We start from the raw sequence: 24,209 nt of genomic DNA on the forward strand, positions 1-24,209 counted from the left end.
GACACATTGCTTGTGGGAACGAGTGAATGTAGAAATGCGTTTTTGTTTCAAAGTAAATGGAAGTTCATGCTGAATGGACAAGACCCAGCAATTCCAGGAGTTTAATACATCTGTGGACGAAATGCATATTACTGTCTTCCAAGAGGATGGTATGCCACATTAATTGGGGATAGTTTTCCCAAAGACATTTCAACTAGAGTACTTGAGCAAATTACCTAAAATGACTGAATTGCACCATACTAGAAAAAAGCGAGAATTATATTCTGGCTTAGTTGGGGATATATTTGGAGCAATAATTCCTTCAGTGCGAGTTATTCTGAGTTTGTTTAAAATTTGAAAGTTGTCTACTATTGTGGATAACATGCTGACACATTTTTCAGAAGCCATGATCCTAATGGATACAGAAATGGCTGCAGAAAGATCTGTGACTTTTCAGAACCGCCTTGCGTTATACATCCTTTTAGCAAAGGAGGCCGGTGTAAAATATTGAATTTGCAACATTGCTGCTCATACATACCTAACAATAGTAAATAAACTAGAAGCCTTATTAACAATTTGACTACTGAAGAACTAACAGAACCAGGCGTTTGGGAAAATGTTGGCAAAGGATTTGCTTCCGTGGGAAATTGGCTTGGCAACATAGGGTAAGGAATGATAGTGAAAATAATATAAGGGATACTTATTATTGTAATTTGCATAATTGGAACATGGGAAATTTGTAAATTGTATCATAGGATTAAATTAAAGAAGTTGAAAAATGATCAGAGGAGGGAAGAAATTAAAATTAACCAATTTTGTAGGGAAAATTTGTAAAGGGAAAGAAGAAATAAAAGTTACAAGGAGAACAAATTTTAGGGGACCAAAAAATGCGCGGGAAGATGTAAGAGTGATGACATATTTAGTCATCAGAGGAGAGATTGTGAGCACTGAATTTTTACTAATAAATATTCATGTATTTTAATTATGAATCGGCATAACATTTGACTTAATATAGAAAATAATGTGCAACACAGAAAATGTGCCCACTTGAATGGGCGTTAGTATTCATGAGGTGTCCCTATTAAATGCTTATTAATATAAATTGATCTGCTCATGTTTAGATTAATGTAGTAGTGTGTTATCGTAATCATTACCTTTTATGTATTTGCTTTATAAATTGTAGGCCTTAAGTTAGCAAGGTTTGGGCCTAATTGCACAGCCTCATGTTAAGTTGCACTGCTCAAATAATTCACATAAAATGGCTGTTTAGAAAAGCGATTACGTGTATTGTTTTACTGAGTTGACCAAACGCTAGCAGATGTCTTTAACATTCTCATGAGAACTGCTTGCTAGAAAATCTTGCACTAGTGGAAGCAACATTGTATAGTTTAGTGTGTAAGAAAGCAAGGTTCCCAGGATCTAACAATGGATGCACTGACTGGAGTACAGATGGAAACAAAATTGTTACCTGACAAGCCTGAGGATGGGAACAGGAGAAGAAGAGCCAATCATCAACATGCAAAAGACAGTTTAGTTATAGTTTAGATTTGCATTTCTAATTCTATTGTACTAAATATAAACGTACGATTCTTTGACCAATGACAATGGGGGAAGTGTTTTGGACAATTTTAACTTAGACCGACTACACAGAGGAGAAGCAATCATTGTTCCATTTCCTTCTCATTCAGTGCCCAGTTTTTCCTAATCTTCTGCTGAGAAGCGACTCATGTCCATTTAGTTCATTCTCATCTTTACGCTTGTTCTAATCTGTCTGAGGAGCTGAGCAGTTCCTGATGATCTTTAACTTTATTCCATAAACTTTTGATGCTAAATTCTGATATCTTAGACATTGCTTTCTAATGGTTCAGATAGCTTAGAGCCCCATTTCGGAACCATTCCCCTTTCACTGTCCGTTTCTGATGCTGACCGAACAGATGTCCAACTGATGAAGATAATCACTGCTTGCTGAACCATACTGAGGAGAGGCATAACAAAATGCTATTGTTCTTGTTGTAGTTTTGTCTTTTGTTTCTAGGTACCAACCACTATTTTGATAGAGCCCTAGTTAGATGTTTTTTTCCAAATTTGTGTTGACTAAATTGTTTTGCATGAAGCCCAAACATGTTATTCTAATCAGAACGTTAGTAAGGGAAATCCTGAAATGTTAACAGGTTGCTATTAATAAATAATTGATGTTGTCCAGTTGCTGAACTTAGATGTATGCTATTTCTATTGCGAAGCTGTTCATGCTATTGGTTTGTACTGTAACTCTTGAATGCATAGTAATTCATGCATTAGTTAAATTGAGATTCTTTAGAAGGTTTGGTCAACCAGTGTTGTTTTTGTATGTATACCATTTGATTTTGAGACTAAGTTAGGTGATATTAGCATTGTTAATATAGGGAAATAAACATTCTAACTTTTACATAAAGGTGTAGTTATTCACGGCTAAAGGGTGCATGAGATTATTGACTCCAAAAATTATTGATATTGTTGATTGATATGGTTGATGATTTGTATTGAATTTGAGACTTATGGTGGAACACTCTAAGTACAGTCAAAAGGTCCATCAAACCTCTCTAACGTGTCCGCTTATAAACTAAAATTAAGAAACCAAATTAGGTCAGACGCGCTCACAGTGCACCCGTACTCTTGCCTGTACTCGTGCTGGCACACAATAACACCTGCTCTTAGCCTGCGCTTGAATTGCTTGCACTTGACACGTGCCTGGAGCACAGTTGCTGCTTGCCTACTCGCGCTGGAGTGCCCATTGCTGATTTTGTTTACCAGCGCTTGCAGCGCTTGTTGCTGATTTTACCAACCCACACTGGAGTGCTTATTGCTGTCTTTGCCTACCCGCACTCGAGTGCTTGTTGCTGATTTTTCCTATCTGTGCTTGGAGCGCTTATTGCTGATTTTGTTTACCCTCGCTTGGGTTGCCTGTTGCTGATTTTGACTAGCCATGTTGGAGCACTCATCGCTGATTTTCCCAACCAGTGCTGGAGCACTTATTGCTGATTTTGCCTACCCACACTGGAGCTCTTAGTGCTTATTTGCCTATCTGTGCCAGGAAGTGTGTATAAATGAGTTTGCCTTACCGCGCTTGGAGTGCAACCTTGATGTTTATTTTCTGTGCTGGATATGCAATGTACAAATCTATGTCCCTCCCATAAGGAAGTGCTTTTCTGAGTTAATATTACTCAGTGAATCCTCAGCTGAGTATTTCCAGTACTCGTTCAGACAACTCGGTGCCACACCTCCCTTCGCCTTTTCAGGTTCCGACCACAGGCTTATCAGGGCCTGCCTACTTTCATACTTGTCCAATTTCTTACTCAGCCACACTATTGATAGATCTACTCCAAGAAGTTACCACTGACGTTCCAAAGCCTATTCAACTGATCACGAGGCTCCCTCATCACTTACCTTCGTTACGTACCATCCTGGCCGGACGGCCCAGCCTTGATAAAGTCACTGGTGTGACGAAACACGTGTTGGCTGTATCTCGCTGATGGCACTATGATTTCTAGTATCTACAAATTAAAGACACCATCTACAAACAAGACTTGAGACTCCTTTCAACTGTGCACCTCAGCAACATACTACCAGGGATACTTATCCCTGCCATACTTTTGGACTATACTTCCTGTGTGCTGTGGCCATTTTGTTCCATTTAGGAACTGTTGAATAGAGACAAATATATCGCTCCAGGGTTCCATCATTTTAGACAGTTTTCCTGGTCTCTTCCTGCAGTCTCTTCCGTCTGCCCCTTACCCCTCCACTCCAATGGTATACCACTTTCAGTCACCCAGGGTGGGAAAGCTACATGGGTTCATGCTATATTACTGTTGTACTGACCCTATCCTTTTTGTTCTAAAGTGATACTGCGGAAGAACACACACAAGCCTCTTAGGATTGCCTCTCCTGGCCAAAGTCTTCTTCCTTGTTTTCACTGATACACCTATACAGGTGAAGGTACGGGAAGGTGGAGGTAGTTCCTGTCGTCTCTGCAGGATCATTCTGTGAGTTTCAGGTAACACTCATGGAGTTCTGACACTTTCCTGAAGAGATCGCTTGGCTTTGGCATGACAAAAAAGCAATACAGACTGAGAGCCAACAAGTTATCCCCTTTGGTCAAGGTCTGGCCTTTTCGTGGTTGAGCAAACTACACAAATAACTGTTCTGATGTGCGTATGTCCTTTGTCTATAAAGTATTGGAGGCAGCTATGCAAATCTACAGAATGTAATGATCTTTCTGCTGGTGAGGATGGACTGGGAAAGAAGGATCTAAGAATGACAGGTTCATTCGAATTGAAGTCAGTAGGCACCTTAGGGAAGAATTTAGAGTTGGTTCACTTTGCCGTTAGCGAACCAGAAAAAAGGTTCTCTGATGGTAAATGCCTGAATCTCTCCTACTCTCCTAGCAGATGTCAGAGCCAAGAGTAGTGCAGTCTTGCATGAACCAAATTTTAAGTCCGCTCTATGTATCGGCTCAAAGGAGGTAACATCAGCCGACTGAGGACTGTATTACACTCCCATGGAACTAGAGGATGCTAATGAGGAGGTGGAAAAGCTCTAAAGAGATCATTCATAAATTGGTTAATGATTCTTTGGGAAAACAGAATAAACTTCAAACTCTCAGTCTTTTTAAATCAGGAGATCGCATCCAGAGGGGTCCTAACTAAAGAATATTTTAGACTACTTTTGGCCACACTTAACAAATATGACAGGATCTGTGAAGGCTTTATTTAAAGTAGGTAATGACCATTATTCCGTCTCCAGGCACAGAAATGCTTCCACTTAGCGCTGTAAGTCTTATTGGTTTCACGAGCCTGTGCCAGCATCTGTTTACATTCTTATGAGAGATCCAGAAGGCCAAATTCCAGGTGGTCAGGTACCATGCTGTCAAATGTAACGACGGAGTGTGGTCAAGAATCTCTCCTTGATGTCTAGCCAATGTCCTGGGACGCACCTGCAAAGGAATGGCTAGACATGCTGTCAACTGCAGCAGCTCGCTGAAAAGCAAAGGTCAGGCCAAGCTTCCGCATTGAGGATCGGATTGCTTCCTTCAAAGGAAAAAGGAGGAAAGGTGTAGGCTAATATTTTGGACTAACTGATAGAAAGTGCATTGCACATCATGCCTGGATGCCAAAACCTGCTTTGGAAGCACAGGCATTTTTCGTTGTTTGAAGTGATAAACAGATCGATTTGTGGGGTGACCCCACTGATTGAAGATGTAATCCACCTGTTTCTGCTTCCATTCCCGCTTGTGACAATTCGCCATATGCAGGCTGAGTGCATCCGCCTGATCATTCTGGCGGTCTGGCACGTGTTCCACTGCAATGTCTATTCTGTGAGAAATGCCCCAGTTCCACAGCCTCTGTAGTTCTTCTGAAACCTTGCCCCTCCCTGCTTGGCTAAGTAGAAGATGGGTGTTGTGTTGTCCGCTCTGATTGGAACCGTTGACCTGCCAATCTGGGAAGAAACGCTTGTAAGCCTACTCTTATTGCGTAGAGCTCCAACACATTTATATTGAAATTTTTTCTCAGTATCTGCCCGAAGGCCTCTGGTAGAAAGCTCCTGCAGGTTGGCTCCCGAGCCATCCATGGACGCATCCATGGTGAGCAATGACCTTTCTTTTATTTGTAGAAAAGAAAGACCTGTATTTAGGTTCTCTGAAATTCTCCACTAGATCAGAGCTTTTTTCAAGTGCCTTGTGAAGCGGCCCACATCTTCTCATGAGCCTTCCACCTGCTTCAATTGCAAATCCAGCTTCTGCTGAACAGGTCGCATACGAAGCTTGCAAAACGGAATGAGACCTATACATGATGCCATCATACCTATCAGGGACTTGTATTGCCTCTCGTTGATAGATTGCTTTACAGCAATAGTGTTTGACATTGTTTGCAACTTTCTCTCTCTTTCTGCCGATGCAAAGGCTTTCTCCAGCTGATTGTCAAGTATTGCTCAGAGAAATGGATCTTTGTTTTGGGTACCAATGATGATTTCTCCCTGTTCAAACTGAGATTGAGTCTTTGGAAGAGATTGGTGCAAGCCTCTGTGGAAGCTTCTGCTTTTCCCCTGGATTGTGCTTTGACTGACCAGCCATCCAGGTATGGGAACACCTTGTGACCTTGTCTCCTGAGAAAAGCGGTAAGTGGAGCAAGACATTTGGTGAATGTTCTTGGAGCTAATTTAAGCCCAAAAGGGAGTGCCTTGAACTTGTAGTGCTGGCCCGCTTCTGAGAACTGAAGGTACTTGTGTTTTTGATAAATAGGTATGTGGATTCAAAAGGTCCAGAGAGATAAAAAAAATCCCCTTGTTGCATTATTAGGAGGTCTTCTTGCAGAATAAGCATCCGAAATGACTGTTTCTTTATAAACGTTTTAAACTTTCTGAGATCCATTATCGACCTTTATTGGTCTAGCTTCTTTTTTATTGTGAAGAACCTGGAAAAGAAACTTTGATTCCTTTGGAATTTGGGGACAATTTATATGGCTCATTTGGAAAGAAGCATGAGAATTTCCATTTGCAGCTCCTTCAAATGAAGATGATGCTCTTGTCTTGGTGGACAAACTGGGGTCCTCTAAGTGAAATCCAACGTATGGCCTGACTGGACAATTTTTAACACCGACCTGTCTGATGTCATTTTCTTCCATGCAGGAGCAGACAGGGAAATTCTCCCCCCAGTATCTGATGACCAGACAGAAAAGGGGAAACGAGCTGGGAGACAGGCTCTCTTCTGATTATCGTTGGCTCGTAGTTGCGAGCAATCCTCTTCCTTCCTGCAGACCTCCTGTAAGCTTGCCTTTGCTTTCAATTAAAGGAACATCCTTTATCATATTTAGATTGTCTTTGAGACTAATAAGGACTTCCTTGACATCAGTGATTTTTGTCAGCCATAAAAAGTAGAATTCATAATACTGTGATGCTACAAAGGTCCACTCCTTTGCTGTATCAGAGTCAGTTTTAAGACAGGGCATTATCAACATGTTTACCAATGCATTACCCCATTAAAATGCATGTCTAAGATCTTAGATTGAACATCAGTGTGAAAAACTGTGGATTTTAACCAGCCTTGTTTCTTTAGCACAGTCCCTCCTGCCAACTGGCGAGAACCTGTATTTGAAGCATCCATTGCTGCATGCATAATGAAAAAAGAGGTTACTTCTCAAGCCTTTAGGATAGGTCTTGTCATTTCCTTCTTATCCTCAAAAATAAGATCCAGTAATGGAGCTATTTCATGCCATATCTGGCAATCATAACAATGTAGAATAGCCAAGGCATTGGCTGTCTTAATTGAGATTGCTGCCATAGAGGAAATTCTCCAGCCCAGATTGTCAATACTTTTGCCATCCTTGGCTGGTGGACTAGATGACTGCGTTATTCGGGTGTTGGGTCTTTTTTGAGCCGCTGAAACAGTTACTGAATCTGGCCTAGCATGATCAGTGAGGCAAGCTGGAGCTGAATTGTTGGCTTTGTATTTCTTTTCCAGGTGAGGTATCACAGCCAAAACGGTAGCATGTGTCATCAATAATATCGGACATTCTGACCAGAAATAATTAAGAATAGGCATGTACCTAACACATTTTCATGGTTGATCCTTTGAGTCATAAAGAAAACATGGTTGAACTACAGAGGTCATTGGTAGGTTGAATTTATTGGCAGGTCTGTCAATCAAAGAATTACATTTAGAGATGTCATCCCTAACATCTTGTGGAATTACACACTCGTTTCGACTTGGGATAATAAAATCTCAGCCATTATCATCCCTTCCATCACCGTCTGGTAGTAGTTTACCTTCATCTACTTCTATACTAGAATAGCTACAGCCATGAGATTAAACATCATCCATGTCTGCTCCATGGACCTATCCCCTAGGTGTTGGAGGAGGAATTAGTAGTGATGGCTGCCTAGGAGGTGAAACTAGGTAAGGAGCTGGATGAGGACGCAGGAGGTGGGAGCAGCAGGTAACCCCATTATTAGGGTTATTAGCTGGTTTCTGCAATAACAACTTAGTAAAAGTATCCATCATTTATTGCAACGTAGACAAGAAGTTCATTGGCACTTGGACCACATTTGCCTCTCTATAATATCTAGGTGGTTTGTGCCTTGAATCAATTTGGATACTTCCAGACTTCTTCTCCTGGTGACACACATATATACGCTGTAGGACTGCTCATCGTCCACTGCATCCTCTTCAAAAACTGGAACATATCTCACATCCAATTGCGCTGGACTGTAAGTTTTCAGTGAGGCATAATCAGTAGCCTCCACTTCCTGATCTGACTGCAACAACTGTACAGCAAGCACATCAATGATCTTCATAGGTAAAAAAACATTTCCTCTCATGTTTTCCTATGGTTTTTTATTGACTGTGTGGTTCTCAACGGTGATGCCATCAACAATATGGTAACTGTCGAAGGCATGGTCAGTGATGGTATGGAAGTCGTCATTGACGGTATGATCCTTGTTGACGGGCACCTCACAGTTGACGCATGCTTGACAGAGATGGTGCCTCAGTCGAAAGAATGCTTGTCATCATCATCATCGACAGTGTTGATGGTGCCGCCGTCAACGGTATCTTTATCATCGATGATGAAGTTAAGTTTTCCTACACCGATAGTCTTAATGTCAACAAGATTTCCTTTGAAGACTTTTTCTTTTTCACCACAGGTGAGTCTCTGTAGTGCTTTGGATATGGTCTGTCACCATAGGAGTTGGCTGCACGCACTGTATCATACTGATCATGCTCAGGGAACTGTAAAATGACTGATCTTTGGCGCTGCCTTCCTGAAGGAGCTTGGGGGTCACTTCTCATAGAATCTTCCCCTGAATAGGGGGCATCTCCTTTAGAAGGAGGAAAATTCTCTTTATTCATTAGAAAGAATGCCAACTTCCTGTCCCTGTTCTTAAGAGTATCAATAGAAAAAGACTTAGAGATAATACAATCCGCTGACATGTTTAGGATAAAGACGATAAATACGCTGTGAGTGTGGATCATCAGTGTAAATTATCTTGCTGCCACAAGATAAACAAACTTTAAAAAAGAGACCTCTTCTCCTTGTCAGCCATGGTGACAATTGTTTGACGGAACAAACGATCTCCCTGGTCCAGAAATTGAACCAATGTTCCCTAAAAACAACTCACAGTACAGTAGAGATGAAGAAATAGCTGGTTCAAATCCAGGGAAGACCAAAATTGAAACAATTTCAAATTAACTGAAAGATTACAGCAGAGCACTGACAGGGGACTGTCTCACACATGACATGAGGTAGAAATCTAAACTATGATACACTCTAGAGGAAGTAGGAGTGCTTAAGCTTCCACCTCATTGGCTGAAGTTTGGGTTCTTTCAAATGAGGTGGATGTGTGACTAAAGAATTTATGTTGTTTGCATTATATACTGTATGTTGAATTTATTTTTACACTGCATACTGCTATTTTAATGTACCAGGGATTCGCAGACTGATGATGAAGAATGATTCAAGCATGTGAATATACAAAAGATCCAACGTTGGAGAACTTTGGAGTTGGAATAAAGTCCTTTATAACATCATTTTAAATTACTACTTTAAGTAGTGAAATGGCTGCTTTTGTTAATACATTGTGCAATTTTAAATCAAATCACAGTGAAAAACTACTGTATCAGCTGCAAATCTTTTAGGTCACGTGCTCTCATGTGCTCTAGCTGATAGATTTATTATATATTTAAATTTAGAATCAATCAGAAGTGAACTGTGAAATGGATGGGCCTATGTTGTACACCTTCCAAACAATCTGAGTAAAAATGAATTCATACATTTATCTGTTTGTACCTGCTACACATTCTATCAGATAATACGAATTACTGTAACATCACATGTTGAAGAGAATCATGCCCACTGTGTACATAGGAGTGGGCCCAGAATGTCACGGAAGGAATACTGAGTGGTTGCAATATTGTTACCAGAATATTGAGGACTAAAATATCAACAAGAAAGCACGCATATACTTTCTATACCTAACTCCACATCTAGGCACCTTGATGATATCTATATCTTTAAGATATGTAGCTGTAGCGTTAAGAATAGTAAAACTATACTTCACTATGTGCAATTATCTCCTCGTTGTTTTGGTTTTCGATGTTTTGCTCATGATATTGTGATCTTTCTTCCATGACATTTCAGACCACAACCGTGTACCTGTACATGACAGATACAAGTCTATCTGACTTATGGAAATACGAAAAATGAATATGTGATCTCAAGGAAACTTTAAAATAGTAGAGGCCATGCGCAGTGTAAAAACCACTTATCCATGTAAGAAGGCGCAAAAAAGGACTGCTGAGGGCATGTGATGTCGTAGTAAATACAACATACGGTCTAGGACTCTTTGACTTGTTATAAGTCAAACTTTTGTGACAGAGTTCAATAATCTAACCTAGAACACTTCTGATATAATGATACACACCTATCCTTAACGTTTGGTATTTTTATTTTTCGTAACTGATTAAGGAAAATGTGTAATATACCAGTTGTACATTATTCCTTTGCAGCAGTAGTTGTGAAACTTTTCTTTGTCACTAGGTTATACAGTATATTTATAAAGCTAAAAACTGTTAAAACAATCCTCAGAAAAAAAATGAACCTTGACTCCACAAGTCTAGACTTTCTGAGGCACTACGGAAAATGACCCTGGACAGTGACATCACAAGAGGGCTGCAACAGCGCTTGTGAAGAAATGTGGACGGGCAAGCCACAAGGGCATTGAGCCAAGAGACACAGGCTCCACATACAAGGGCAGCCCTTTCCATTATCATTACTGTAATTCATACTATCTTTAAGGTAGCTGGTATAGAGGTGAATCACAGTGGGGCATATGGCACTTAATGAAAGATGTGCCTGGTGGAGTGGCTGAGAGCACATTTACACTCATGGTGCTGAGCTTCAGTGGGAGTCAAGTGCCAAAAAAGAGGTAAAATCTTTACCTGAAATATATCTGGGCACTGCCCAAATCTGCAGAAACTGAAGGGGCAGCAAAGAGGGGGTTGGGTACTTGATTCGTGGTGGTATTGGGAAACACCTCTTAATTTTTAAAAGCACATACAGGTAAAGGAAAAGCTTTTCCTATATTACGGCTCCAGTGCTGCCAAATTTCGAGGCTTCCTCTTCTTGATTGGAACTTATGTCTCTTTCTTCCACCGCTTTATACACTTCCTATTTCTTTATCTCTCTCTTGCACGTTCTTTTTCTTCATCCCTGCTTTCCCCTTTCGTTGCTGTTTTAATATATTTCTCTTCCACTTTCTTCCTCTCTTCAGTCTTTCTCTTTCTTGCACTGGGTTAAAGGCTGATGATGAGATCTAAGTCCTGGTTTCCTAAAAAGAGTGCGAGTGCCCGCCCACTGCCTGAAACTACTGGTACAAATTAAGCACTCTTAGGAACCCATCTCAGAGAAGCCTTAGGTTTGTGCAAGGATGCTTATTTTTTTCTTACATATCACACATAATTCCCACAAGAACTACAGGTACACGAGGGTGGCTGTCGAAATAAAAAGGGACAGCCACAATGCTTTTCAATGCACCATCCTCATTTTCAAAATGTGTTTGTGAGTATAAATGATCTTTGATACCTTTCCCTGGAGAATGCCCAGTTTATATAAACTGCATGGGGAACTTTGCTTGAACAGCACACGCAAAACACAATCAGTTTCACAATTCAGGCAAGACATATCTGCTCGAACCAATTCTCCCTTGAGAAAAGGCTATGCAGTGAGTGGAGGTGTAAGGACAACAAGACATTATGGGGGTCATTCTGACTCCCGCCGGCCGCGGTAACCGCAGGGCCGGCGGGAGCCGCCGAATGACCGCACCGTGGCCATTCTGGCTTTCCCGCTGGGCTGGCGGGCGACCGCCAGAAGGCCGCCCGCCAGCCCAGCGGGAAAGCGCCTTCAACGAGGAAGCCGGCTCCGAATGGAGCCGGCGGAGTTGAAGGCGTGCGACGGGTGCAGTGGCACCTGTCGCGATTTTCAGTGTCTGCTATGCAGACACTGAAAATCTTAGTGGGGCCCTGTTAGGGGGCCCCTGCAGTGCCCATGCCATTGGCATGGGCACTGCAGGGGCCCCCAGGGGCCCCACGACACCCGTTACCGCCAGCCAGGTTCTGGCGGTCGAAACCGCCAGAACCAGGCTGGCGGTAAGGGGGTCGGAATCCCCATGTGGAGGATTCCCCAGGGCAGCGGGAAACCGGCGGGACAGCCGCGGTCAGAATGCCCATGGGAGCACCGCCAGCCTGTTGGCGGTGCTCCCGCGGTCGTTGGCCCTGGCGGTCCATGACCGCCAGGGTCAGAATGACCCCCTATGTAGGCTAAGGTAGCCCAATAATCACGGTTTACGCCAGATTATGCTTGCCTGTTAAAATACTTAAGGGACTCGTTTTTTTAGTAACAATGAACAATGTGACATGGGGATGGGTGACTAGCTCCACAAAGACAGCCTGTAAAGCTTTATCAGAACCTTTCGTTCTGGGCCTGATTTACGAAGGTAACACGTTGCCTAAGTTTACTCTTTTTCAGTATTCACAAAACTGATATTTAATGCTAACTTTATGCTTGTGGAGACTCCGCGGTCGGAGCAGAGAACTCCACACATAAAAAGATAGGACATCATACAGAAGCACCTTCTCAAGGCAATCCGTCCACTGACCATTAAAGATTTTTTGGTCTTTGTATCGACTTACATCTTTACCACCATTATAAATACATTTAGGGTATGATTTACAGTTTGGAGGAAAGGGTACTATGTCACAATGGCACCAAAGCATCCTCCTCTCTAAACTATCTGTCCTCTCGCCTGATGCAAAGGCTGGGGGATTGAAAGTATGCCAACAACACAGCCTACTCCAGTTCCGTCACCAACATACTTCTTCGAAGGCTCAACAGATTGCGGGCCATCAAAGGTTAGCCATTCGACTACCTGCCCAATTTTGAGTCGATGATCGTATGTCTTATTTTTGTTGTTGTCCATTAGGCATGCCAGGCAAAATGGGACTAAAAACAAAAATATAGCATCCCCCACACTCACACACAGACACATCTACCAAAAAAAAAAAACTTTGATAGACTGAGGATCATTAGTTTTTCATTTTCGAAAAAACAAGCTCCCGCTTTAGGAGTTCGCTATTGAAAAATGAAAAGTAGTGTAAAACTTTGACATGCAGCTGTCTTGTTTGATGGAAATGTCAGTTAAACTTTTAAAACATTGGCAGGAATAACTGTGACAGTAGTTCCCATCAATGTTAAGAGTTACCCACAGGGCTAGCACACAACTCTAGATTGGTGGGCGGAGTCCCCCTTGAGGTGGCGGGTGCAATGCGCTCCGCCATCCCTGACAGAGTACCCTTCATCCCCCAAAGATTAAATTATCCCCTTAGTTTCCAACAAATTTCACATTTTTCTGGACATAGTGTACATCATAACTGTTATGTTAACCTTACCATTGTTAAGTTAGTTAACAAAATAGATTTACACATACGTATATTTACAAACACTTACTTCTACCTAATTGAAATCAGTACTGCTGTCATTAGCCTCTCAAGGATGAGACAGACTAGTCATTGCTGCGATTTGAACAGAAAACATGTCAATTAGAAATATAAAATATATAGCACCCTACTCTCCTCAGCTAGACCATGAAATTCACACTCCTTACATTACAAAATATCACAATCTCCACTCACCACCTTTGTAGACTGTAAGTCTTCCCCAGACGTAGATTGGCCCTGTTGGTATTTGCAATATGGTATGTCCCACTTTCCTGTTCTTTCGTAGCTACTGGAGGTCTGCATGGAATGTTGTCTGGTCCTCACTCCGGAACATTCTGGCAAATTCAACTGGTGCAAAGACTGGTATCCCGTTAGTTGCGGCCCATGGAAATGTGAGTAATGGTCCTTCGGGGAACTAAATTGTACCGTTGGACCTGATACAGGAGTGAAGACAACAGGTCATTGAACCGGAATAGTACTGGAAAAACACTCATGATATAGACTTTCCGCTGAAAATTCGAAAAAACACACTGTCAAACGAATTGAAACTGCACACCATGCACAGGAAACCTGCAAGCAAAGTGAAAGCAACCCAGAGTGTGAAAATTTAATTGATTTGCGGATCTGCCATTAGGTGGCATCAATAAAAATAAGTTACTTACTTTCTCAAGTGAACCTCTATCTACCTAGATTTCTAATCTAGACGTTTCTCCATGAGGCCATCCTTTGCTAGATGCCATTGCTGAAAATCAGCGTTACGAAAAATATGTCCATTCCCTTGATAGCCAGAGAGAATAGGGAAATGACACTCCCAGGAAATATCAGGACTCAGGGATTTTGCATTTTCCATAGCACCTTCCACTGGCACTAAAATTTTACAAGGTCCTAGTGTCAGTTCACTAAACGGTGTTGCTTCAAGCTGCACATGATCACCCCAACAATATCGTTTTTAGAGTTTAAACGCAAATTTGAAGTGAGGTTTTGGCTAAGAATCCCATCTAATGACTGTGGTGCATACAGACACCTTTAAGTGCTTTTCAACCTTCTTAAGTGAAATAGTGGAAGTTAGTGTAATTGTGCTAATAAGTTGTTCTTCAGAGCGGATCAACATTTTATTGAGTTGGTACACGTATGGGCCGATAAATTGTTCCACATATGTAATTAAAGAAAGGTTCCTTCCTTCACTGACTGGCCGGAACCCTGCTGGTCTCAACAGGCCAGTTTCAGGTGATCATAAGGTTCTGGTACATAGGGGATGCAAAGGTTCATCCTTTAGGTAGATAGGGGCACCTTTGAAAAAGTTTGTATGTAAGATTTAGAGGTTTTGAAATTAACATTGCACTCTACCTTCAACCAATGTTCTACTGTCAGACACATGACAGCATTCACTATGGCCAGCAGCCAATCTGAGTCCTGCATTCTTTGCAACCTGTAGTTGGTAGAGTAGGCCTTCAATCGGGGGCAGAAAGTGACTTTTAGCCTTCACTACTGCTCCTAAAAGCACTGGGTTTCAAAAATGACGAGTTTAATTAACCACTCAAGAATGATAATTTTATCACCTGAGCATTCAGAGAGCGAGATGTTCATTCAGATAAACACAGAAGAACTGATTCCCAGAGATATTTGGTAATCTGCTCCCCAAAATTGCATTCTTGCATTGGTGCAGATTTTAAATATCAGGAACTCACAAAAGTTTCCAAGAGGACCCCTAGAATCCTGCGATTGTCACCAGATTTTCCAGAGTAATTCTGGGAACGATTTGTGAATTTTGATTTACAACAATGCAAAAGGCTTTCCATATGCTACATCTGTACATTGGGTACAAGTGACCATGGGATAAAGCCATTAATTACTGCAACTGTCATTTCTACCATGGGAAAAAGAAACTATTTCCCGCAAACCACCACCAATTGTGGGGGTACTTCATCCAAAGTCAGCAAAAAAAGCTGCAGGTAGGTAAACTGGGATATTAGTCCTCTGACACTGAATCTGAACGTCATTGGCAAAAACTTAAAACAGGAGTACACATTCCTTACTGTCGCTTAAAAAGAGGGCTCATAACGAAGTATTAAGATGCTTCAGAGACAGGAAGAACAGCGAGGGATACTGCATTCTAGTGTGGTTTGCCGTGGAAGAGAAGGATCCATTCTTACAGGACTTGATCAGCCAGCTAGGAGCAAGCCAGGCCAGTTTGTCACCTCTATCCCTGCCATTACATGAGCAGTTTGAGAACAGCAGAGTTGACAGCACTGAACGTTACATAAATACCTTAATAGTAATAGCACTGCAAGGCCTGAAGCTTTAACACCACAAACATTATCTGTAGATCTGTGGAACAGTCAAAAACTGCATAGCCAGTATTCAAAACCGCATCAGTCAAGGTGGGTATGAAAAGGTTTGACCACGACCCTTTTAGGAACCTTACTGAACACTACAGGCTGTGCTGTGGGACTGCGGATATTACCTTTCTTTGTGTTTTGGAATGTCTCTGTTAACAGGGGACATGTAATAGTTTTTTTTAGAGTTTGGAACTATTGGAAAGTTATTAATAACATTCACAACCTCACATACAGTAACCATGCTGGCACGACATCGAGTTCACTCTCAGTAGGCCTCAGTTAACATAAGATTAGCTGTTCTGAAAGAAAACCTCCTATTTAATTAACTCTCTCACATCTCTTTATCTATTACGCAAGTTATGTAGTGTAGAATCCGCCAGATACCTGGGCATTCCCGCGCCTTCCTGCTTGTGACTACTGCCAGTGAAGCATTCCGGACTCCATCGCCTTTGAGAAACACTTCTTTCATGTAGGCAGCTGGCACAAGGAAAGCCTTCATCGTGGATGGGTCTCCCAGCCTGCGTACCTGCCACCAGTCTTCTGTGATCTTACTCAAAAGAATGAATAAGTCCCCGTCCTTCAGGAACACAAAGCGTCCATCCATCGAGTGATATTGGTAGTCACGTGTCGCCTGCAGCGTGACTGCCGGTGCTGGGGAAATAGTGAAAGCTTTTTCAGTCCGTTTCCAGCTCCTGCCAACTAAGCGCCACCTTCCTGGCATCTTCTTGGTAGCAGGGAAGGCTGGTGCTCTAGATGGCATTATCCATCTCTGTAAGACAACACGAGGATTAATGACTTTATTTAAAATATTTGACTTAAAGCATGTGACTAGTGCATCTGTGCACTGACGACTTCAAAGGCAAAACAGAGAACATTATCGTAAAAGTGAATCCCATACGGCAGCACTACCAAGTTCAAACAATAATGTGAAAACAAAAACGGAAAGAGAAGCTAATGCAGTCAGACGACGGTTCCAGGCACCTGCGGCACAGGATAGGCCCAACCCTTAAGGGCCCCCAAACTTTCCAAAAAGACCCTTTTCCGCCCAAGGCCAGTGAACATCTGTGAAATATGGGAGGTTCAGGAGCCTCCTTTACATTCTGCGGGGTAAGGCGGTGAGCGTTTCGGGGAGGCATTATTTTACGTTACGCCACTTTCCTGGCTGTTTATTTCCTACTCAGACTTTACTGTTTCATTTGCATACTCCTCTCTACAAGGCTCGTTGACAGGTTCACAGCTGTAGCCGGCCTCCAGGAACGACAGTAAGCTAGTTCATTCTGAGGTGGGGGAGGAAAGTGCAATGCATTCCTGCCTAGAATTTTATTAACCTATTAGGTCATTATACTGAGGTGTTTAGGAACACAATGCATGCCTCAGAAATATTGCAGTTATTCCATCCCGAAAAATACCGGGCTAAAATTAGTAGAAAATGTATTTCCTAATTAGGAACCATGATGTGGCTGGACACTCATCCATTTCTGTCCTCAGTCTCAATGAAATGTACACTATGGAAAAAGAGTAGAAGAAGAAATAGTTTCTTACCTGTAATCCCAGTTCTCTCTCTGGGGACTCTCCATTGAAGTCATAAGCTTTGAATAGTCCCATCCACATGCAGGGATCCCAGACCACTTTTTTTAAATATGTGTTCTTAAATGTAGATGGTTGCCTTTCTTCAGTAAGGCCTAGAGAAACACTTAAGACATGAATAGTTTGCAGCCTGGAATAAAATGGTTACAATGTCCAACACACAAACACACACACACACATGCAAGCACAAACGCACGCACACATACACACTTACGTAACTGTGCAAACAGCACCTATGCCTTTAAAGTGCCAGAGACAGCCAGCATCCCATTATGCACAGTAAGTGGCAATTGCTTCTGATGATATGTGGCAATGTCAGATAGGTCTAATAATCGTCTTTGTCATTTCCACCCGGGAGGCGGAGGGCATTCATGACTTCAATGGAGAGTCCTTTGAGAGGGAACTGGGATTACAGGTAAGAAACCATTTCTTCTCTCTCTGGGGATTTTCATTGACGGTCACAAGTGTTAAATATAGTAGCAAGTCCATCCTCACCAAAGAGCGATGGAAAGGACAGAGAACACGATCCACTATCCAGATCAAGCAAATACATTTCTTAATCAGTCATGTCCTACTTGAACATCTGATTTAGCATCAGAATCCAAACAATAGTGTTTGGTAAGAGTTTGGACAGATCTCCATGTAGGCGGTTAGCCGACGCAGCCAAGATGGAGGACACATCCTATAAATGCTTCCAGGCCTTCTCAATAATCTGCCTTCATCTGGACACCCTGGATCTACATTCACTCTATACCGTTCCAGGTGGGTCTGAATTTGACACGCTGTGTGGCCCACACGTTGGCAAGAGCCCATGCATCATCCACCAGCAGCTCAACACTGAAGGCACTGGGGAACTTGGGTCTTACTATTTTTGACTGACTACCCTGCAGGTTAGCTCCCAGGGCTAGCTCTCAATTCTCCCTCTCCACCAGTGCCTACCAAAGCTTCTTAGCTCAACAGCTCTATAGGCCAAAGGCAAGTTCATCAGCTCTGAGGCGAGAGGAGACACTCACCCTACAACACTGAGACCCTCAGGCAGTCTCCACTTCCCTGCAGACAGCTTGCCTAGGGCCATGGTTCACCCTCCTTCACCCCCAGGACTCTCTTGCTCCTCCAAGAAGTAAACTTTGGCAATGTACTGCACCCCGTGGTCCCCCACCTGCATCTTCTTTGCACCTCGCTCATCCCACTGGCTGCTTGTGCTGCCCTGCCATAAAGACAAGAGGACCGGGTAGAGGCACCTGCTCACATTGCCGCCTCTACAATCACAGTTGGGACATGAGGAGCTGGTGAGTACCACGACCCTCTGGTACACTTGCACTGTGTGGAACTCAGCTACTATCCTCACAACATATTTCCCTCAGTGAAACCCGATTCTGAGCACTCCCACGCAACGCTTCAAAATGGAGAAGGACAAACCTCCTCCAGCAAGTTCCCAGCCAAAGATTGATAAAGGTGCTACTTCGGCACATGAACCCACGAAAAAGTCCATGGGGGGGGCGTCCCATCAGCAAATGCTGTGTCTCCTGATGTACAGCACATCCTTTTGGCTATTCAGGCATCCAAGAAGGCCTTAGAATCAAAGAAAGGAGAGGTTGGGGTAGACGTAGCCCTACTAAGGCAGGGCTTCTGTAATGTGACGGGTAGAGGTAGAAGACCACTTATCTACTCTTGAAGACGACTCCTCAGACATTAAATCCAAAATGGCAACTCTCTTGTCGATGGTCCGCACCATATAAATCAGGACAGACGATGCTGAAAACCGGTCTCGGCAAAACAATATCAGTCTGGGAGGGTTTCCCCAGGGAGGGGAAACCTGTGCCCAATGACATTTATTGAGACCTGGTTACATTCCTGGATGCCTGAGGGCTTTCTGTCACTATACTCTGTGGTGAAATGTGCCCACCTTTCTCCTGCACAGAAACCCTCCACCTCCTGGGTGCCCCTTCCTGACCACTAATACTTCTATCCTGAACTTTCAGGACCGATAGGCGATCCTGCATGAAGCACGTGCCCAAGGCAAGTTACATTGCCAATCTGCACATACCATGATTTTTCCAGACTACTCAAAGGCGATTCAATTGCAATGCAAATCTTTCAAAGCAGTGAAACAAAAACTTAGGGCCCTGTCTGTACCATACATGTTGCTTTTCCTGGCCCGACTGCGGGTGGTGCACGGCTCAAGCACTTACTTCTTCAAAACACCGAGGCGGCACAGGAGTGGGCCACAGAGCAACACTCCCTCCGCAGTCATGACCCTCCAAGAGACCTTTTAGGGTGCACTGCAACCTGCAAAATTGACCGCTCCTTGATCCAGTCGGCGCCACAAGTCCAAGTGTGGGTGCAGGGGGAACATGGCTTGGTCATCCACATCATCTGACTCTGAACGTCTTGGATCACTTCCCTCCCCTACAGACTGTAACATTCACCCACAACTCTGTAACTCACCAAAGACAGGAGAAGCACTACCGCCAGAGGATGCAGCCCCCTCTAACTGATCCACAATGAGTCGTGCTGTGATTAAGTCAAACCTAAACATACCCTTGACCCAGGGTATCTACCAACATGTATATCCTTTCCAATGATCCTTTTGTATTAAGGAGGTCCTTTTCGAATGCCCAATTATGTTTTCTTTGAATGTTGGGGATTTATTGTTGGCAACAGATGCTTTCGGGGTGGAGGTGTCGGGTAGGGACTTTGGGCGGACTATTGTTCTATTGTTGTGGATGTTGTTGGTAAACAAGTTTGTGGATTTTGATTTTTCTTTTGGGTTACATGCTCCTTACCATAATCTGGTCTTCCTGCAGATCTTACTTATGCCATTGTCGAGGTCCTCATCTCTCTTATGAAGGTTTCAACCGCAATGGCTTACAGTCTCCTCTCCTGGAATGTAAACGGTCTGTTAGACTGAATTAAGTGCACCACTGTTCTCCGCTTTCACCACCGCCATCATCCAGGAGTGGCTTTGTTACAAGAGACCCATCTTATGGGTACTAAATGCTCCTCTCTTGGCAGATTTGGGTAAAACCAGGTCTTCCATCTCTGTTTTGGCAGGGGGTCGCGAGGAACGGCAATCCTTCTCCACAAAACCTTCCCTCTGGTGGTCACTCAGATGATACAAGACCCCTTCGGCAGATATATGGGGGTAATCAGAGAGCTGGAGGGGAAAGCTTACAATTTCTTTAGCGTCTATTTCCCTCCCCACCTACAGATAGAGACTCTTCATGACCTCATTCAGCTGGTTGCCAGCCTAGCCTTTGGTACTCTGATACTTGGAAGTGACTTTAATTCTGTTGTCGACCCACTTCTAGACGTCTCTGACCTTGCTTCCCTTGACAGCAGTACTCAATCCCACTCCCTGACCAATTGAACGCTCTATCTTGGCCTCTGTGATGTTTAGAGAGTCTGGCACCCGCAAAATAGGGCGTGCTCTCACACATCAGCATCCAACAAGACAATGTCCTGAATCAACAATATCTTTCTCACTACAGTAGATATGTCTGCTACTTTTGGGCACACTGATGCTCCCTCGAGATATATCTGACCACTTTCCACAACTTCTTCAATGGAATGCCGCACTCTCACATGGTCGCCCTATGTGGTGCTTGAGTGCCTGGTTCCTAAAGGACGAGAGCGTAGTAGAAAATTTATCAGAGGGGCTCACCATCTACTTTGAAACTAACACAGGGTCAGTACGGAGCCCTGGTACCATCTGGGCAGCAAGCAAACCGACTATCCTGGGGTGGGTAAAAAGTAACCTTAAATGAAGAGTTGGGGCAAGAAGCGTGATATCGTGGCCTTAGACGCTTGTATACTTGCCAAAGAGCATGTGCTCACTCGGGACATGACTGAAGCACTCACTCGTCAATTCGATCTTGATACAATCTCCTTGTGACAACTGGTTACCTGTGACGCGCAATACTGCTGGCAGGCAACTACCCAACACATTTACGAATATGGTGACAAAAATGGCTCACTTCTCTATTGTAAGGAAATGCCTCCTTGGCATGGTTACCCCCCTGACTTTTTGCCTTTGCTGATGCTAAGTTATGACTTGAAAGTGTGCTAACCAGGCCCCAGCACCAGTGTTCTTTCCCTAAACTGTACCTTTGTCTCCACAATTGGCACAACCCTGGCACTCAGGTAAGTCCCTTGTAACTGGTACCCCTGGTACCAAGGGCCCTGATGCCAGGGAAGGTCTCTAAGGGCTTCAGCATGGTTTATGCCACCCTGGGGACATCTAACTCAGCACATGCACACTGCTTCACAGCTTGTGTGTGCTGGTGGGGAGAAAATTACTAAGTCGACATGGCACTCCCCTCAGTGTGCCATGCCAACCTCACACTGCCTGTGGCATAGGTAAGTCACCCCTCTAGCAGGCCTTACAGCCCTAAGGCAGGGTGCACTATACCACAGGTGAGGGCATAAGTGCATGAGCACTATGCTCCTACAGTGTCTAAGCAAAACCTTAGACATTGTAAGTGCAGGGTAGCCATAAGAGTATATGGTTTGGGAGTTTGTCAAACACAAACTCCACAGTACCATAATGGCTACATTTGGTATCAAACTTCTCAGCACAATAAATGCACACTGATGCCAGTGTGCAATTTATTGTAAAATACACCCAGAGGGCATCTTAGAGATGCCCCCTGAAAACATACCTGACTTCCAGTCTAGGCTGACTAGTTTCTGCTAGCCTGCCACACACCAGACATGTTGCTGGCCACATGGGGAGAGTGCCTTTGTCACTCTGTGGCCAGGAACAAAGCCTGTACTGGGTGGAGGTGCTTCTCACCTCCCGCTGCAGGAACTGTAACACCTGTCGGTGAGCCTCAAAGGCTCACCCCTATTGTTACAGCGCCACAGGCATCCCAGCTAGTGGAGATGCCCGCCCCTCCGGTCACTGCCCCCACTTTTGGCGGCAAGGCTGTAGGAGATAATTAGAAAAACAAGGAGGAGTCACCCACCAGTCAGGACAACCCCTAAGGTGTCCTGAGCTGAGGTGACCCTTACTTTTAGAAATCCTCCATCTTGTGGATGGAGGATTCCCCCAATAGGATTAGGGATGTGCTCCCCTCCCCACAGGGAGGAGGCACAAAGAGGGTGTAGCCACCCTCAAGGACAGTAGCCATTGGCTACTGCCCTCCCAGACCTAAACACACCCCTAAATTCAGTATTTAGGGTCTCCCCAGAACCTAGGAAACTAGATTCCTGCAACCTTAACAAGAAGAAGGACTGCTGACCTGAAACCCTGCAGTGAAGACGGAGACGACAACTGCTTTGGCCCAAGCCCTACCGGCCTGTCTCCCAACTTCGAAGAAAACTGCAACAGTGACGCATCCAACAAGGACCAGCGACCTCTGAAGCCTCAGAGGACTGCCCTGCAACCAAGAAACTCCCATGAACAGCGGCCCTGTTCAACAATCTGCAACTTTCTTGCAACAAAGAAACAACTTTAAAGACTTCACGTTTCCCGCCGGAAGCGTGAGACTCTCCACTCTGCACCCGACGCCCCCGGCTCGACCTGCGGAAAATCAACACTTCAGGGTGGACTCCCCGGCGACTGCGAGCCCGTGAGTAACCAGAGATGATCCCCCTGAGCCCCCACAGCGATGCCTGCAGAAGAAATCCAGAGGCTACCCCTGACCGCGACTGCCTGTAACAAGGGACCCGACGCCTGGAACCAACACTGCACCAGCAGCCCCCAGGACCTGAAGGAACCGAACTCTAGTGCAGGAGTGACCCCCAGGCAACCCTCTGCCTAGCCCAGGTGGTGGCTACCCCAAGGAGCCCCCCCCTGTGCCTGCCTGCATCGTTGAAGAGGTAATGGGTCTCCCCATTACTTCCTATCTAAAACCCTACGCCTGTTTGCACTCTACACCCGGCCGCCCCTGTGACGCTGAGGGTGTACTTTCTGTGCCTGCTTGTGTCCCCCCCGGTGCCCTACAAAACCCCCCTGGTCTGCCCCCCGAGGACGCGGGTACTTACCTGATAGCAGACTGGAACCGGGGCACCCCTGTTCTCCATTGAAGCCTATGGGGGTCATTCTAACCCTGGCGGTCCAAGACCGCCAGGGCTAAAATGACGGGGGCACCGCCAACAGGCTGGCGGTGCCCCGCTGGGCATTCTGACCGCTGCGGTTCTGCCGCGGTCAGAAGTGGAAAACCGGCGGTCTCCCGCCGGTTTTCCGCTGCCCAAATGAATCCTCCATGGCGGCGCAGCAAGCTGCGCCGCCATGGAGGATTCTGACACCCCATACCGCCATCCTGTTCCTGGCGGTTCTCCCGCCAGGAACAGGATGGCGGTATGGGGTGTTGCGGGGCCCCTGGGGGCCCCTGCAGTGCCCATGCCTATATCGTTTATACCTTGTCCTTGCCCATGCTGATGACCTGCCTGGGGACCTGGCCCTGCTGCTTGTTGATTTAAAAAATGCCTTTGAGGTTGTATACTGGAATTACCTTGCAGCAGGCTTGACCCGCATGGGCTTCAGGGCCTTCTTCCAGGCAATGGTCTCCCTCCTTTAATCCCATCCAAAAGCCCTAGGTTACAATCAGCAAGGTGCTCTCCAGCACGTTGTCTAACGAGGCACCCGGCAGGGATGACTCCTTTCCTGCTACCTTTGCTCTAGCCAATGAGCCTCTGGCGTGGATGATCGGTGTGATACACAACTCAGTGGCTGGCACTGGACAGAGCCCTTTGTAGACAGGATTGCGTTATATGCGGATGATGTCCTCTTGTATCTGGTCGATCCGGCAAGCTCGGCCCCCGCACTTTGGAGATACTTT

At 44.5% G+C, this 24,209-nt stretch overlaps 1 protein-coding gene across 3 annotated transcripts in view; it reads right to left on the reverse strand.

Moving 5' to 3' along the window:
- The window catches only part of ARHGAP9 (Rho GTPase activating protein 9), a 956,751-nt gene that overhangs the window by 827,239 nt on the left and 105,303 nt on the right, over window positions 1–24,209 (reverse strand). For all 3 annotated transcript variants that reach the window (XM_069230800.1, XM_069230799.1, XM_069230801.1), the window contains 2 exons: window positions 16,222–16,606; window positions 13,694–13,932 (listed from right to left, as the gene is read on the reverse strand). In XM_069230800.1, coding sequence (XP_069086901.1) covers window positions 13,694–13,932; window positions 16,222–16,597 — 615 coding nt within the window. In that variant the 5' untranslated portion in view covers window positions 16,598–16,606. The remainder of the gene's footprint in view (window positions 1–13,693; window positions 13,933–16,221; window positions 16,607–24,209) is intronic.

The sequence above is a fragment of the Pleurodeles waltl genome, chromosome 4_2 (assembly GCF_031143425.1).
Source record: "Pleurodeles waltl isolate 20211129_DDA chromosome 4_2, aPleWal1.hap1.20221129, whole genome shotgun sequence".
NCBI lineage: Eukaryota > Metazoa > Chordata > Amphibia > Caudata > Salamandridae > Pleurodeles > Pleurodeles waltl.